This window comes from Colossoma macropomum, unplaced genomic scaffold (assembly GCF_904425465.1).
Source record: "Colossoma macropomum unplaced genomic scaffold, Colossoma_macropomum, whole genome shotgun sequence".
Classification (NCBI taxonomy): domain Eukaryota; kingdom Metazoa; phylum Chordata; class Actinopteri; order Characiformes; family Serrasalmidae; genus Colossoma; species Colossoma macropomum.
In genome coordinates, this window is record NW_023494791.1 from 22,635,347 (window position 1) to 22,653,098 (window position 17,752).

The 17,752-nt window shown below is 40.8% G+C and overlaps 1 protein-coding gene across 1 annotated transcript; it reads left to right on the plus strand.

The window, feature by feature from the left end:
- Nucleotides 1-4,858: 4,858 nt before the first annotated feature.
- supv3l1 (SUV3-like helicase) lies at nt 4,859-15,768 on the plus strand. The gene is made up of 15 exons (XM_036574446.1): nt 4,859-5,272; nt 6,217-6,294; nt 7,743-7,850; nt 7,952-8,066; nt 8,145-8,313; nt 9,679-9,790; nt 9,888-9,965; nt 10,972-11,063; nt 11,297-11,477; nt 11,569-11,662; nt 12,747-12,966; nt 13,358-13,438; nt 13,530-13,706; nt 13,950-14,098; nt 15,183-15,768. The coding sequence occupies exons 1-15, from the start codon at nt 5,023-5,025 to the stop codon at nt 15,589-15,591; spliced, it is 2,313 nt and encodes a 770-aa protein (XP_036430339.1). The 5' UTR covers nt 4,859-5,022; the 3' UTR covers nt 15,592-15,768.
- Nucleotides 15,769-17,752: the final 1,984 nt, after the last annotated feature.

A 17,752-nucleotide genomic window follows, 5' to 3' on the forward strand; every position in this document is an offset into this window, starting at 1 on the left:
GTAATCAGGTGTGTTGGAGCAGGTAAATCACCAAACTGTGCTGGACATGGGCCCTCCAGGACCAGAGTTGTGCACCCCTGCTCTGGAGCCAGAGTTTGGTTTGTCTGTTCTGGGCTGCTGTATAAACATGGCAGCACAACATGGCACCCACTGGAAGAAGACCCTTTCCTTATGTCAATATGAAGGGCTCATTCTAAGCTAAAAAAACACAACAGTTCATAGTTACAGGTGATTATGAAAAGATGGCTCTGTATACTATATTCCATTTCTGCTAGTCGATCCCCCTAAATCTTACACACTACAACTTTAATTTGATGTAAAAATGACGTTTAATAACGTCATGGATCTGATGCAGACGTTTTCTGAGGACTTTTCTCGAGAACACATTTAAGAAAAAACGTTATTGGTGAATGAAGTGCATTGTCCATTTTATCAGATCCACTTTTTTTGGCCCATGGCAACCAGACCTCCTAAAATCTTTATTGGGCCCCTCATATACACTCACTGGGCACTTTATTAGGAACACCTGTACACCTACTCATTCACGCAGTTATCTGATCAGCCAATCGTCTGGCAGCAGAGCATAAAATCATGCAGATACGAGACAATAGCTTCAGATTCAGGGCTGGAGTGGGACTTGTTTTCAGACAGGGAATTATATGATGCAGACATGCCCACCCTAAACTACACACACACACACACACACACACTGTGACACAACTCAGTGTCACTTGTGGACTGATAATAGTCTACCAACCAAAAATATCTAGCCAAATGTGTCCTGTAGACAGGATCTGACCAGTGACAAAGGACTAGATGATGACTGACACAACTTTTGCAGCAACAGATGAGCCACTGTCTCTGACTTTACATCTACAAGTTTGACCAACATGGTAGGTGTGTCTAATAGAGTGGCTAGTAAAAGATTCACTCATACCAACACAACACCCACCACTGTGCCACTACCATATTAATGTCACTGCAGTGCTGTGTGGAAAAATGGAGTGTAGATATGAAGTGGGTGTAACTAATAAAGTGGGCAGTGAGTGCATAACTGCCAAATGTGAAAAAGAACTTAAAGCTAGATGAAACACGTTTGTCACTTCTGAGTTGAGGACAGTCCAGTCTGCCGACCAATAATATCCGGCTAGCGGTGGTTCTGTGGTCAGAAACTGACCGCTGATAAAGGGTTAAAGGATGACTAACAGAAATTGTGCATGGAAAAAGATGAGCTACAGTCTAAGTGTACACCTACACAGTATGTGTATTTAATTAAGTGGCCAGTAAGTGTTCACAGTGTGGAAAATCCCTAGAAATGCTGCTGTGCCCAATACGATTGTATCAGTGCAGAACACTAACATGCAACTACCATGACATTATCACTGCTGTGCTGAGAGCTGTCCACCACTCAAATAATATCTAGTGAGTGGTGGTCCTCTGGTTGCCCCACTCCTCTGATGAACAGTTGGGCAGTAATAATTATATTGGGCATGAATAAGCGAATCCCCTGCAAAGCATACCTACATTATATGTTCATAGGTATGTGGACACCTGCCCATCATATCAATATGAGCTTGTTGGACGTCCAACTCTAAAACCATTGGTAACAGCCTGATGTTGGACATGAAGGTCTGGCTCACAATTGACGATTCAATTCATCCTAAAAGTGTTCAGTGGGGTTGAGGTCAGGGCTCTGTGCAGGCCACTGGAGTTCCTCCACATAAAACTTATCAAACCGTGTCTTTATGGACCTCGCTTTTTGCACAGTAGCACAATCATACTGGAATATGAAAGGGTCTTCACCAAACTGTTGCCACAAAATTGGAAGCATGTAATTGTCTAAAATGTTTTGAATGCTGTAACATTAACTTTACCCTTCCCTGGAACTAAGGGGCTGAGCCCACACCCTGAGAAACAGCCCTTGACCATTATCCCTCCTCTACCAAACTTTACTGTTGGCGCTGTGCATTCTCCTGGCATCTGCCAAACCCAGAACCATCCATCTGACTGCCAGATAAAGCAGTGTGATTCATCACTTCAGAAAACATGTTTATTATGCTGGAAACATTCATCAAAGTGTGGACAAACTGTAGTTATGAAGGCTTGAACGTGGTCAGCATCATGGGCATAACTTTGTTTTGAAAAGTGGGGGGGCAAGAATGAGGGCTAGGTGGAAAAAATGCTATGGAACTTGTATAAGGTGAGACAGATTCACAATAATAACGCTGCACATCAGTATGTTCACAAAAAAGTTTAAAGGGGAATTCCACTGATTTGTATCATTTGTACATAATTCAATAGGTAAAATTAAAACAAGCCATTCAGGTTTGGTGTGAAATGGTGCATTGTAGAGAAACTTACAGACTCTTACAGATTTCTTTAAATCGGTGATGATAGGAACCGAGGGTCGCCTAGTCTACAATGCAATTACAGCCATTTTATTTGCTAACCAGAACAACCAGTCAACCTCCATTAGGTTCTCAGTTTTTATATATAATGTTGATAATGGCAAAATAGTGGTAGAGAAAATAAGTTTTCTTTGGGTACTATTTTGCTTTACATCACCCTGCATCTACAACTCCACCCTGAAAGGATTTTTAAAAACACATTTTAGGCCAATGTCAGGCAATGAAATTATGGCCACTTTATGGAACAGGGTTCTGTGAGGTGGCTTTTAGACACATTAAAAACTTCAGACATCTGGTTCCTGTCACCACCATTGTAAACTAAATTGTTAAATTTCTCCAGGACTGCGCCTTTCACATCAAACAGGAAATTGGTGGAATTCCTCTTTAATGGAGTGGATTGGCCAAAGACATTTTACTGCATGGTCTTAGTGACCATACATTTGAAACAAAATCTTGTTGCAAGCTATTGTATAAAATATTTTTAACGGATTACGTTTTAAAAAGTGGTGGGGACAAAATGAGGCATTTCAAAAAGTGGCCGTGACATGGTCAGCAACAACATACAGGTGCTGTCCAGATGTTCTTCAGTGGGTATCAGGGGCTCCAATATGCTCCAGGAACACATTCCCCTCAACTGCGCAGGAATTATTTTTCTGTTTTAGACTTGGGTGCCTCTGATTGGTCTAACTCTACAGGCACTATAGAACTCTGTGTTATTAGGTTAAATTTGAAAACTTAAGACAACGTTTTTGATAATGTAGGCTGTAATTTTAAAAACTGCAGCTCTTGTAATTTGAACATTGCACTTAAATTGCGATTCGATCTAAAAATGATTCATCTTTAAGCCCGGGTAGACTAGGGAAAACACAAAAATGTGGACTAACTCTAGGAAGCACAGATAGACCATTAGGTGGATTCACAATTAAACTACCGGAATTCAAAAAAATAAATTCATAGACAGGTGTGAACAACGCTGCGTACGGTTGTTTATTTAGACTATTTTAACAATGCAAGTGATCAGTCTAAAATACAAATAATAATAATAATAATAATAATAATAATAAAAACCTAAGTAATTCCTCCCAATTAGTCCACTGGCTTCGAAGCTGGCGAGATGTGCCCGTATAGTCTATATGTCTATGTGATGCGCGCGCTGTCTCGTTTCATTCATCCTTTTTCTTCTTCTTTACAGACATGAAAGGCATTTACAGTGAAACAGTACTGGTTAGATGACCACCGATAAATAGCAGAACATTTTTGGTCAAACTCGCAGTTCTCTCTGTGTGTAATAACCGTCTGAATGTCTCTTCTCTCAGGTTCATTCTCCAGCCGCAAAGCCCGGAGACACCTGAGCCTGATCCCGGTGATCCGGGTCCTGCGGCGCTCCAGCGGGAGCGCAGTCCTCTGATCCGGACTCGTCCGACCACACGGCGTCCTCGGCGGTCCAGCTCTCTTTTTCCTGCGGACCCGCGGTCTTGCTCTTCGCTGACGGCGGTCTTCGGTTGTTGTAGCCCATCCGACACAGAGTCCGGTACGCGGTGCGCTCCGAGATCACTTTCTGCGTACCGTTGTTGAACTCGGTTGTGATTTCTTTTGTTGTGGCCCGTATATTCGCCTGCACGATTCTCGCCATCCTCCTTTCCCCTCTTTCGTCCACGAGCGGTTTTCGTCCGCAGGATCGCCGGTTACTGCTCGTTTTCTGCTTTTCGCTCCATTCTCGGAAAACCCTTGAGACGGTTGTGCGTGAAAAGCCCAGGACGTCGGCCGTTTTCGAGACGCTGGATCCCGCGCGCCTCGCTCCGACTATCAGTCCGCGTTCAAAGTCGCTCAGATCGCTTTTTTTGCCCATTCCAGCACTGAACTGAGGACTAACGATTAAAAACGCCGCTCTGCCCGGTTTAAACCGCACGCTGCAGTTTGGTGCCGTGTGACTTGTTGGAATGTAGAGTGTGAGTGAAGATGTGGGGGGAGTACCTAATAAACAGGCAGCCCGCGGTGCCTTCACAGCGCCTCAGCGCCTCGCCGTTCACCACATACCGGCTGCGACTAACTACTCAGCAACCCAAAGACAGAACATTTATAATTCAGAAGACCTGCAGCGCTAAAACGTGGCTGTCACACCATGTAGTGCAGTATTTATCTAACAGAGAGCGATTCTGAACTCACTCGAATGTACTCTGTGAACAACCACCAAACAAGTTGTAACGACCGAGCCGCAGAAATAGTGAACTCACCATGGAGAGGTCCTTGGATCATTCCATCCAAATCAACGGGTAACTTTAAGGATTTGTGTTTATAATGAAACGCAATTTACGTCAGTACGCACTTATTTCCGCACATGCGTCCTCATGTCTTCCGAAGCTGCGCGTGTTAATATTCAGATTCCCGGCTCTGCAGTGAAGAGCAGCAGGCACGGAGTCAGACACCCATGTGTCGGGGTCCTCTCTCCCACGTGTCCTGTACACGCTGTAGTTGATCATGACCGACCTCAGTGTTTCTGTTCGGCTCCGGTATGGAACATTTACACTGAAGGGTTTCTGACTGCGCTTCCTGGTGTTGTGTATCGCCTCTGCGGCTGTGAGGCAGTCCTGCGCCCGGACTCGGGGCCCTCAGGATGGCGCTGAACCGCTGTGCTGACTTGCTGCGCCGCCGGTGCTGCTCGCTGCTCTGCCGCGCCGTCGCTCCTCCTCCGGCTCCTCTCAGCAGCGGCTCCTTGCTGGGCTTCGTTCCGCCGCTGAGCCGCTCCTCCTCAGACAGGACGCCGAGAGCTCCGGACACTTCTCTGTTTGTGCCGGTCGCCGTGAAGAACGACGAAGCCGGAGACGGAGCGGTGGGAGCCGAGCTGACACAGACACTGGATAAAGGTGAGGCTGGGGGGCTCGATTTGGGAAAGCTGGGCTCGAGCTAACAGCTAGCCAGGGGGCGTAGCTAGAACTTTTCGAATGGGGCGGCCAGGTAAGACCCTTTGGGGTGGCACACAACTAATAAAATAAAAGCTTCACTCTGTTGAAATGGCACAAAGTGATGCGTCACATCTGTCTGTCATTTCCACATGAATAAAAATTACATCAATACATCAAAAGCATGATAAGTGATTATAGCTGACCAATTTTTGATAGACGCACATTCACTCGCCTGTTTCCTCAGCAAGTCAGCCTCTCACCACCTCTAAATGCAGCGTCATCAGACTCTCATATCTGATTGATAACTACCCAGATGGCAGATTTTCACCATAAAGCATAATTCATACTTTATTAATGATGGTCAGAAGAATGGGGCGTGCTTCATTCCAGGGTGTGTCTGGCCCCCTCATGGCAACACCGCTGCAGGTAGCTGCAAAAGTAGCTCCCAGCCGTGGCCCTGTAGTATCCCCTGCCCTGTGCATTTTAGTGTTTGCTCTCACGGAGAGGGTCACAGTCCTGGGGACCCGATACACCGGAGATGTGCTTTTCATCGTAAGGATGAACTGATGAACTCATTAACAGACTCCTAATGTGCTGTGTCAGGTGTGTTAGAGTAGGCACAAAAACATGGGGACCACAAGACTTTGGGGACCTCCAGATGAGCTCTTGCAGAATTAATATGTAGTGATTGTACGTTAGAAAAACTTTGCAGATATGTTTTGTTATTTAATTGAAAAGTAACACATAATCAAACATTTCTCTAAACATTTTTGAAAGAAAGCAACATGGCCTCAAACAGTTTATGCAGAATTTTATCAGGTAGGCTGTGTTGTTGCTTTTGTGTGTTGCTGTACTTCTGAACATCTTGGATTACTATTAGCTGTTTTTTTTGTGTGTGTGTGTAGGTGAACTTCTGAAGGTACTAAATAAATTTTACAAAAGGAAAGAGATGCAGAAGCTTGCTGCTGACCAGGGGCTTGATGGTAAGTTTCTTAAAAAACTTTTATAGGCTTTACAGCCTCTAATCTGTTTTTCATGAAAGTGAGTTAAATTAAAATATAAATAATTGCGATTGAATTATCTTTTCTTATTCATTATCTGCATCTGTTAAAGTACAAATCAAAAGAGACCAAATTGCTTTATTAACCTTCTTGCTTCCTAGCTATGTTTATTAGGTAGCTAACACTGGTAGTACCATCAAATTGCTACAGTACACTGTTGGGTGTGAGTGCACACACTCTCACACAAATGTCTGTAGTTACACAGAATCATATGTAGAGTCAAGCAAAGAGTGAAAATATACACCATAAAACTCTCATTCCGCTAGCATATATGCTAACAACATTAGAATTAGCTACATAGCTAAGAATTGAACAAATATCATTCAGCACTGCCTTCTAAACATGTTAGAGCACCAAGTTAGACTTTTTTTTGTTGTGTTTTCATAAGCCCTATGGCACATCTCAATGAATGTGTTTACATGTGTTTAATACTCTGATAACAGCAGAAAATCAGATTTTGTTAGTAATTCATTCAGCATGTATACATGCATTGGATAATCAGTTAATGGGAAAGTTCAGGATCTATCTGAGTCAGGCAAATATTACATTTCTGCTTCACAGTCCACAAATAAACTCATAGAATAAGACATGACATGAACGTAACATAAAACTCATTGTCATGTCGCAGCATTTTTGGCTTAAAAAAAAAAACAACAAAAAAACAGGAAGTCACTTTAGTGGAAAATATGATTATATAATTATACGTTCAAATTCTTTGTTTTGTCAGGCCTGTAGTTGATTTCAGCATCGCTCCAAAAGTGTTTTGTTGCCATCTCTCGGTTGCTGTGTTAAATGATGGAATGTCCTATTATGATCCATAAATCCAATTGTGTTTGGATTATTAAGTGCACGTAAACACACGTAATGAAGACATTTACTGTTTTCTTACATTTGTTTGCCTCAACCCAGTGCGGACAATTCACATTTTGTTTGTTGCAGCATAATGACTCTGAAATCTGAGTGGAAAACAGTTGCAGCCATCTCAAATAATTGTGATTAGGCAGGTATTTAATAATTGTGACAGGCCTAGTTGAAAGCTTTTTGTCTGAGACACTGGTCTAGCTCAGAACTTTGTTATTTAGCTTTTTGGTTGACATTGTGTTTAACAAGCTTTGAGAACACAAGCTTCAGAGTCATCATGCTTGTGCACTTTACGTAAAGCTGTGTAGCTAGACTGCATGAGGTGTGCGTCTCCAAGATAAAGAATTGTGAACGCTGGAGGAGGTGCACAGTATCTGACCATGTAAAGCTACTTGCATATAGCTGAGGAGAGTAAAACAGTGACCTTAGATTTATCATTGCTCATAGCAGTCCATTCATGTCACCTCATTAGTGTCCACCTTCAATAATGTTGTTTTATTTGCTTCTAGCCCGTCTGTTCCATCAAGCCTTCATCAGTTTTAGGAAGTGTGTTCTGGAGATGAACATCCTTAGTGCTGATCTTCACATCATTCTCAGTGATATCTGCTGTGGAGCAGGTGAGGAGTATGACACCACAAGAGTTTATAGAGCTTGTGGCTCCAATAATGTGTATATGAGCTGTTGAATTACTGCTGTTTACTTTCCCCTGCTTTTCTAGGACACATAGACGATATTTTCCCATACTTCATGAGACACGCCAAACAGATCTTCCCCATGTTGGACTGCATGGATGACTTGCGCAAAATTAGCGATTTGCGTGTTCCGGCCAACTGGTAGGGGAAATTTTTGGATATTATTCTAACACTGGCTTTAGCTTTCCTTTGTAGTAATGTAATAAACTAATCTTTTAGGTATCCAGAGGCCAGAGCTATTCAGAGGAAAATCATTTTCCATGCAGGCCCCACCAACAGTGGTAAAACCTACCATGCTATCCAGAGATACCTAGAAGCCAAGTCTGGCGTTTACTGTGGTCCTCTCAAGCTGCTGGCCCATGAGATCTTTGAGAAGAGTAATGCTGCAGTAAGTTATATTTTTTACAAAATAATATTTTTAAAAAAGGGAATTCCACATATTTTTCTGAGTGTAAGCATAATTCTAGAGAAACTTAAGGCCTTTTTTACACTAAAACCTGGGACGTTCCAGGGGTACTTTTACCGTTAATTGTTCCGGCTGTATGTCATTCAGCCCATAAACATTAATTTACTACGATGCACATGTTCATATGTGCCATACCTGGATATTATGTCAGAGCTCATTTGTTTCTTAATCGTACTAAAATACTGTCACACAAACGTTTTGTTCTGCTGGCCATGCTGTGTCTCTTTTGCGCAGAAGTGTTCATGCACACAGAATGGGGAGATTTTTGCTGCTTTTTCATATTCAGTATCATTAAATACCCATGTAAAAGAGGCTTTACAGAATTAGAATTGTTCACAGTTGTAATGATAGGAACCACACATCTGAAGCATTTAATGACTCTAAAGTCTCCCTCACAGAAAACTATTGCACATGCACAGCAGAAAGCAGAGAGAAAATAGTAATTTTTTTTCCATTCTCAGATTTGCCACTTTGCAATTATCAGCCTTTTACTATCCATTTTGGATAGTAAATAAAATTGTGTTGTAGACATCACCACTATCACTATATATATATATATATATATAAATAAAAAGTCAGTCACTTAGTTTCTCTGCAGTGCACATGTCAGACCACTCTTTCTCTACATTGCAACAATTAAGTCATTCAGTGAAATCAGTGAAGTTTCCATTTAACTGACAACATTAAGGGAAAACAGGATTTTGATTCACATATGCTGTGTAGAATAATATGTACTTGATGGAGACTAGGGGTGAGCGATATGGCAAAAATATATCACTATACTTCAGTACATTTTCACAATACACAATATGCATCCCAAAATGTAGTTAATCTTTTTGTGGTTTAATAACCTGAAACAGGCAAAAGAGAACCTGTAGTGCCACATTTAAAATTGAAAAATAAATAAATAAAAATAATAAATAATAATTATACCAAACCCACAGCTACAGCATTTTTAAATAAATGTTTTACAAACTGCACTTCACTAAATCAAACAGGCCTAATTATACTCATTTTATAATTAAACATGTTAGTCAGTGTTATTTAAGTACTGATGATGTCCACGATATGCTCAGAAAAGTGTGTTGTGACACATCATGATGACAATAAAATATTGTCATATTGCCCACCCCTACTAGGCATATTATCTTATTCTTCATCGGGGCACATGGAGAAGAAGACAGCTACTGCTGCTGTAGTTCATTGGTGGCTAGGTGGGCCTCTGACTAAATTTGACTAAAAACATAATTTATTGGTCATGTTTTATTCTTTGTGACTCTTGATTAGGGTGTACCATGTGATCTGGTGACAGGAGAGGAGAGAACCTTTGTGGATCCAGAGGGGAAACAGTCTAATCATGTAGCCTGTACTATTGAGATGTGCAGTGTCACAACTCCATGTGAGTAGTGAGAATTTGTTCAACCACCACAGTGATTTACATTAACTTCATTTTGTTGTAATGGAACATAACCGTGACAGGTGAATATTGCTTTCAGATGAAGTAGCTGTTATAGATGAGATTCAGATGATCAGAGATCCCTCCAGAGGATGGGCCTGGACTAGAGCTCTTCTGGGTGAGTGTTGTCTATGGCATTTTACACCACCTGTTAAACAACCAGCTTAAAATACAGCTTTATCATAAATATGTAGTTTTGTAACAGGCCTTTAGGTGTATGGTAGGGCTGCAACAAATAACTAATTTGACAGTCGAATAATCTGTCGATTACTGAAATGAATAATCGACTGTTCGGATTATGAATCACTACATTACCAAATAACTTTTATGTAGCTGTTAGCTTTTAAATTTAGCTTAAGGTTATTTTATGCATTTGCTAACTAACAATGAAGACAATGAAGATGAATACCATTGTAAAAGAAAACTGAACAGAGTCGCTGTGAATAATAGTTACTTGCTTCTCTTTTCCAACTCCATTAACGATTCCAGAGAACCTGCATTTCGGAATAGAAAATGTTACAGCTTACAACATGAAGTAGGACGGAATTTAATATTAACATTAGCTAACTAGCTCGACTATCGCCGTGTCCCAAACCACACACTTCTGTTTTAATTGTATATGTGCTATTTTTACATACTATTTAGTGTGCTAGTATGCGATTTGGGACGAGGCATGTCTTACTGAGAGGAATCTTCTTCATCTGGTGAGCCGATGAGTTTCCTCTTCAGATTCTCCAACATGGAGGATGGGCTCCCACGCTTTTTAGGATTTTGTTCTTGAGGCTGCCATCTCACTGTTGTTAACTCTCCAGTGAGCGGTAATGTCAGAACTTTCCTAGTGAGCGCAAGAAAGACGCGTGATGGCATCACCAACTAGTCGACTACTAAATTATTTGCCGACTAAGTTGAATAATCGCTGCACCCCTAGTGTACAGTATATCTGCTATGACAGTAATTCCTAAAGGAATATGAATTGTGAAGCTGGTCTTCCACCAACTTTTGCGATCTGCCTCTGCAAAGTCAAATAATTGTGCTGTTTGAGGTGTGGTGTTTAGTTTGATAGCTCTTTAACTTTAGATTTTATATAACATTCTGATCTCCTCCTGTACTCTGTCTGTGTGTAGGTTTGTGTGCTGAGGAGATCCATGTGTGTGGAGAAGCTGCAGCCATTAGCTTTATCACTGAACTCATGTTTACCACCGGTGAGGAGGTGGAGGTGAGTGACCTGTGAAGAATCTGTACTTTTTCTTTGCAATGATAGACAACTTACTGTCTTAAAAACAAACATAACTATACTTTTTCATGATTTTGTTCATAGTCATGTGATACTGGCGTTTATCACTAGCATATGATCTGTAGTGATTCCAGCCTTGCAGGTGTAATCAATCGGATATGTTTTTCATTTATATACTTTGACCTTATTTAAACAGATTTTCCTTAATTCTCAAGGTACATAACTATAAGAGGCTGACTCCGTTCTCTATCTCGGACCAAGCAGTGGAGAATTTAGATAACCTGGAGCCCGGTGACTGCATCGTATGCTTCAGCAAGAATGACATCTACTCAGTGAGTAGGCAAATAGAGATCCGAGGGCTGGAATGTGCTGTTATTTACGGCAGCCTGCCTCCTGGTAAGACTCCATTAGATATTAAAATCAAAATATTTGGAATTTAATCAAACTCTTGCCTAGAAATTAGTAACATGAACTCTTTGTTCAACAGGCACCAAGCTGGCTCAGGCGAAAAAGTTCAATGACCCAGACGACCCCTGTAAGATCCTTGTTGCCACGGATGCAATTGGAATGGGTTTGAACTTGTTAGTAGGTTTTGAGTTGTCTTACATTGTCAAAGGAAAAACAAAAATAAAATTAAGAATTTATCATGAAGGTCTTTATCTGTAGGTAAATAGGGCCTTTTTTCCACTGTAGGGCAAAACAGTTCTGAGTACAGAGAGTAACCGTTCTAGTGGGATGTCCACATGGACACAGAACGCTTACAAACCAGTGACATAGCAATTCACTTATTAGTTCTACGCCGCATCTGTATTGTGCCTCTAAATCTTGCAGACACCGAAAAATAATGTTCGCTTACAGTTTTCAAACAAATAAAAGCAGTGCACAGTTTTAAATCCACTGTTCAATAAATGTCAAGCCATCAATCTAGCAGTAATTGCTAAATGTTATACAGCACTGCTAACTAGGAGAGAGGAGCTGGTTAGCATCAGTTTAACTAGCATGCTATCAACTTTTCCTGCCAACAGACAGGTTCAAGTTTGACTAACAGAAGCCACACTGATGTAAGTTTCAGATGATAATGACTCAAATCTGAAGAGGCGAAGTCGAATGGCTGGTGTTGAAGGGACAGAAAGCCACAATTAAATCTGTTCCGTGGTGTTCGGACTGTAGCCTTTTAGCTCCGCTAATGCTAACCGACTCCTCAAGCATACTTTAGCTTTGTCACGAGTGTGTACCAGCATTCGGCCCTGGGAACTATTTGCCTTTCTGGTGAAAAAGAGGCCATGTTCTCCTCTCTACAACATTGCAGTGCAGGCTGTTGCTTTGTTAGGCTGAATCTCAAATGGCTCCCTACTCCCTATGTAGGTCATGAAATAGCTCCTACACCCAAGTAGTGAATTGGATGTCAGAACCATGGGGTGCGTGTTTCCCTATTTGGCATTTAGTGCACTATTTGTGTGTGAAAGTCACTTACAGTGCAGTATATAGGGAATAGGGAGCCATTTGAGATTCGACCTTATATCTTGAATTTTTCAACCTTTTGTTTTGAATGTTTCCTTATATCTTACTGAGATTTAGCCTTATATATTGAATGAGATGTGGTTAACTCATACAAAACTACAATTACTAGCTCAAAGATACATGCATGTTATCTGTCCTAATCAGGAGCATCAGAAGAATCATCTTTAACTCACTGGTGAAGCCCAGTGTGAATGAGAAAGGAGAGAAAGAGCTGGTCACTATCTCCACCTCCCAGGCCCTGCAGATCGCAGGGAGAGCAGGACGGTTCAGTTCTGTGTTTAAGGAGGGCATGGTGACTACCATGCATCGGGACGATTTACCTGTGCTGAAGGAAATCCTGAGCAGGCCTGTGGACCCTATAGAGGTGAGGATCTCTTACCTTCACTTTTATTTTTTGCAGCTTCTATACTGTTCATTATTTGAAACCTATAAAGTTGTGGAGTAGTACTATTGTATCGGACTTGTTTAGGAGGAATATGGACTGAAGAACAAATCTGTTGTTACCACTGGTGTCTTCGCCTTTGCTTATTGGTTTTGTTATTGTGGTTTCAGAAAGGAGATTGGGGGGAAATGCTATTTTATTTAAAAAGGGTGTATATACACTTTGTATATTTGTATTTAGCAAAAAATTTTCTGTTTCTGAAACGGTATAAGGTTTTAAACATATTAGTGGTTTTATGGCCTTCTGAAAAGTCTAGTGCTTTGAGTTTGAGATGTTGCACTTAAAGTGGTTTCTCTCACCTCTCTGATCACAGACAGCAGGTCTACACCCCACAGCAGAGCAGATAGAGATGTTTGCCTATCATCTTCCTGACGCCACGCTCTCCAACCTCATTGTATGTATTCTGAAGAGCCGCTGGATCGTATTACTCATGGCAGCAAAGGTTGTTCATGTGTGTTTTGCTGACTGGTTCCTCTGTCTCATAGGATATATTTGTGAGTCTCTCACAAGTTGATGGCCTTTACTTTGTCTGCAACATCGATGACTTCAAGTTCCTAGCAGACATGATTCAACACATTCCTCTGAACCTGCGATCTCGCTACGTTTTCTGCACCGCCCCCATCAACAAGAAACAGCCTTTCGTTTGCACGTCCTTCCTGAAGGTACTGATGAAGAACAACATTACAGTGGTGGTCCAGTTTTCAAAATCTCCAGACCCTCCAGTGTTACTTTACAAGCCTGTGCAGTGTACTGATGGTTTCAGTGTAAAACTGTTTATTTGCTCACATTGAGTCCTAATCGCTCCCAGGAGCAATTTTCTTTGGGCTGTGTGTCTGATATGCTTAAATATTAAGCTAGCTCACGCTTTAGGATGTCCCTAAGGATATGGTGATGTTTGTCTGTAGTTTGCCAGACAGTTCAGCAGAGATGAGCCATTGACTTTTGACTGGGTGTGTCGACACATCAGCTGGCCCCTGGTAGCCCCCAAAAACATCAAGGACCTGGTCCACTTGGAGGCTGTCCACGATGTACTGGACCTTTACCTCTGGCTCAGGTATGTTTTGAGTCCTGCGATTTAGTGTCTAAAGAAGTTTGATTTGATTTAGTGTGAATTACTGTGCTGATGGGTAGTACACAGTAGTATATTTAAGCTTGTATGTAATTGGTAGTCATATTCATGTTCAAAGAAACGACTAGAAATTTACACAGGAGAAATGTCTGTACCTCAGGAGGTTTTTGGTTTGGTGTGGAGCTGCACCATATGTTGTTTGTTGATCATTATTGCAGCATTTGTCGTTGCAACCGCGAAAGGCTGCAAAATACAAATGGGTCTCTAATCAATCACAAAATTATTTATTTCACGGTGTGGCCAATCAGAGATTTTCCTTGATAACTGTTCTGTAGATGTTTTGATGAGTTATGGCACACAATAATCCAACAACATAAATTAATGCTGATTAAAATAACGTTGGCTAGTCTTTAACTGTGACACAGTGGCATTCAGAATAATGCAGATACATCTTTAAAGAAATGGTTTAGTGCACAATTTCCCTACTTACCCCTGCTGTAGTCGATCAGTCAAATGTTTCTTCTTTAGTTTAGCACTGGACTTATGAGGCTAACAAACACAAAGTCAGTATCACACCAAATCCTTTCTGTAAATACATCCCCAAACGTTCTCTTTACCCGCTCAAACCATATCCAGGTCTTAATTAAGGTCGCACATACTTGCTGAAGTGGTTTAGGGCACGATATGAACTACAAAAATGAACAAAACTTCACTATGTAGCTGCTTTAGACACACGTCACATGCACGCACTACAGATTATTTTTCTGATTTTCACTTTTCCTTTTAATAAATGTTAATCTTGAATTTTCTAAATGAACATATATTTTTTAAAAAAGGAAGCAAGATAAGTTACAAATCTAATCTACTATCTTATAATAGCATGTTGCAAGGCATATCACAGCTGTATTTGTAGCAGTAGAATAGCAATATGATATTTTGTCCATGTTTTGCTGCCTTGTTTTCATTTCATTTCACTCTTGGCTGTTCCTGACTAGAGAACTTTGGGTTAATCACTTGCATATGGTTTGTCAGTCAGGCTAATCGTTTTCTCTCTGCTTTGCCCTTCCAGCTACCGTTTCATGGACATGTTTCCCGATGCTAACCTCGTCCGGGAGATTCAGCAGGAGCTGGATGGCATAATCCAGGTTGGCGTGCGTAACATTACGAGGCTTATTCGCACCACAGAGGCACAGTCTCCCAGCTCAGGCTCTGAATCAAAAACCTCTGGCCTGGGGCCCCAGTCCCCTTCGCTAGCACTGAGAAGGGCTCGGGCCTCTAAATCCCAGGCTAACGTGAAAGAAGGAAACAGAACCATGGAGCACTCGCTGGGCTCACGTCTGGTGCAGGAAGGACTGCTCACACCAGACCTCTTGCAGCAGCTGCGGAAAGAGTGGTCAAGAGACCACAACCAAAGTGGAAACTTTACTAAAGGGACCGCAGGGACTGTAAACAAAAACAAAAAGAAGAAAAAGAAGTGACAAAGGCGAACCTTTGAGAATTTATATAGGATCTTATTTAACAAGTGAAAAATACACTGTAAATCAGCTGTATATGGACATTTTTGATTTTCATGGCTCAAAAAAAACACACTAATATTTTTCATTGTTTTCCAAGGAAACATTTTACTGGGGCTGACGACACAAAATATATATATATATATATATATATATATATATATAACAATAAAAGCTTTTTATTTACAGTGAAATTGTTTGTTCTGATATAGTTCAGGGTGCTGTGTTTTTTGACAGTTATTATTTTAATACCATGCCAAATCAAGTCATGTAGAGTTATACATTTTCACTTGAAAAATTTCTTAACAGCCAGAAAGAGACATGACTTTGCCATTACTAAGCAGTGTTAATAGCAACTTTTGTTGCTGGAAGGAGCAAAGTGCACATTTTAATTTGTTCTTTGTTCCAAAGTTAAATTAGAAGAATGTATCATATTACTGGTCAAAGTTAGGATTCAGTCATTTGTGGAAGAAGTGGTATGGTTTTATTCCTAGGTGCTATGTTGTTACAACCTAAGCCATTCTGTTCCCTCTTCTAAAGTGAGTCACATGATCTCTTCCAGACTGAGATTGGGTAAGGTTGCATTCCTCTAGTTCAAACTCACTTTGAATCACTTACTAAATGACAGATTTTGAGACGTAATGCTGAAGGCCCTATGATACTTTGAATAGCTGAACAAATTTAAGAGACATACATAAAAAATGCAGTAATTTTCTGAACACAGAACAGCATATAATATTCCATCACTGCTGTTATATCCTTGAGTACTTTTTACCTCCAGTTATAGGACTTTATAATGCTGTCTCGTATATGTTCATGATGTCAGTGGGTGCTGACCGCTTCACTCGGCCAATGAGCTGCTCCGCTCGCTGACCAATCAGCACTCAGTAGTAGTAATGCTAGCTGGTAATGCCCAAATACTTACTAATTATTTGCTGTAGAAAAATGCAAAGATAGTGGTAAGTTTTCTTTACTGTTCATTATTTTTTTTTAAAGGAAGGTCCTACACAAATGGTTAAAAACAAGCTTAATGCTCAGTTCACCTCTGTTCATTGTGAGCTTGCTTGCGAGCACCCTTTAGTGTTTTGCAGTCAAGTTTTTGGTAAAATGGGAAATTAAGTGGCCAGGCTCCCCTTAAACGGGTTCTGCTATTACCTTCTATAAAACAAGCCGCAGAAACACACCAGGTTCTATTAATCTTGTGCTAATCGACATGCAGGTAAAAATGCTGTCATGTTCTGAGTTTCTTAAGTATGGAGACACTCAACGAAGCGTTTAACGTTACTTGTGTTCTCTGTGACTAAAATCAACCCGATACGTAACGTTGCTGACCCACCTCGTGTGTACAACGCAGAACATTTACATGTTAAAAATGGCAGAAAAAACATTTGAGTTTATGCAGTAAGACTGATTGTTAGCTGTCAATTGTCGAGCTAATGACAATGCTATTAACAGCATATTCAGTTAATACAGCAAGACAGATGGTTAGGGTAAAAGGAATAACAGCTAAATGAAATGTTCTGACATTTTTGACTCATTTCTGGGGTAAAGACAGTCGGGAAATTGAATCGCTGCTCTCTGTGTGAATCAATCATAAACATCACAAACATCCAGTGGTAAAATTACATTACCCCACCTCCCTATGGAAAGCTAATCCTGTTTAAATAGTATCTGACCAATTAATTAAAGAGCTACTAATGAATCAGATGAATAGATGAGGGAAAATACAAATATCTGCACAGTGTGGAATAGGGGCAGGCCGTATAGCAAAAATATAAGTTCAGAAAACATTGCCTTGTTTAAAAAATGCTGTCAAAAACTGAATATAGTGATTAATATATTAATATAGTGATCAATTAAGCATTGATTAATGATGCTCTCTTTGTAATGAAACATGCACTTGTTTATTGTTCTTTACGTACTGATGCTATCCACATGTTTGGTATTAAAGAAGACACACAGCTGATGCACAAGTTGTGCTTTATTGTCCAGCTGTAGTCGGCCACGTCCACGCTATACAATAAACAAGGCTTTCTGCCAACAGCTCGCTCTACACTCAGCTCACGTCTGCACACTCTCGCTGCAGCTCTGACTGACCACAGTTCTTCCTGTTCTAACAGATACA

What these genes read in the sequence shown, in the direction of transcription:
- supv3l1 (XM_036574446.1), top strand. Translation starts at nt 5,023, where the DNA reads ATGGCGCTGAACCGCTGTGCTGACTTGCTGCGCCGCCGGTGCTGCTCG. An exon ending in TGCTGACCAGGGGCTTGATG is followed by an intron (nt 6,295 to 7,742) that starts GTAAGTTTCTTA and finishes ATTTGCTTCTAG; the next exon opens with CCCGTCTGTTCCATCAAGCC. An exon ending in CCACCGGTGAGGAGGTGGAG is followed by an intron (nt 11,064 to 11,296) that starts GTGAGTGACCTG and finishes TTAATTCTCAAG; the next exon opens with GTACATAACTATAAGAGGCT.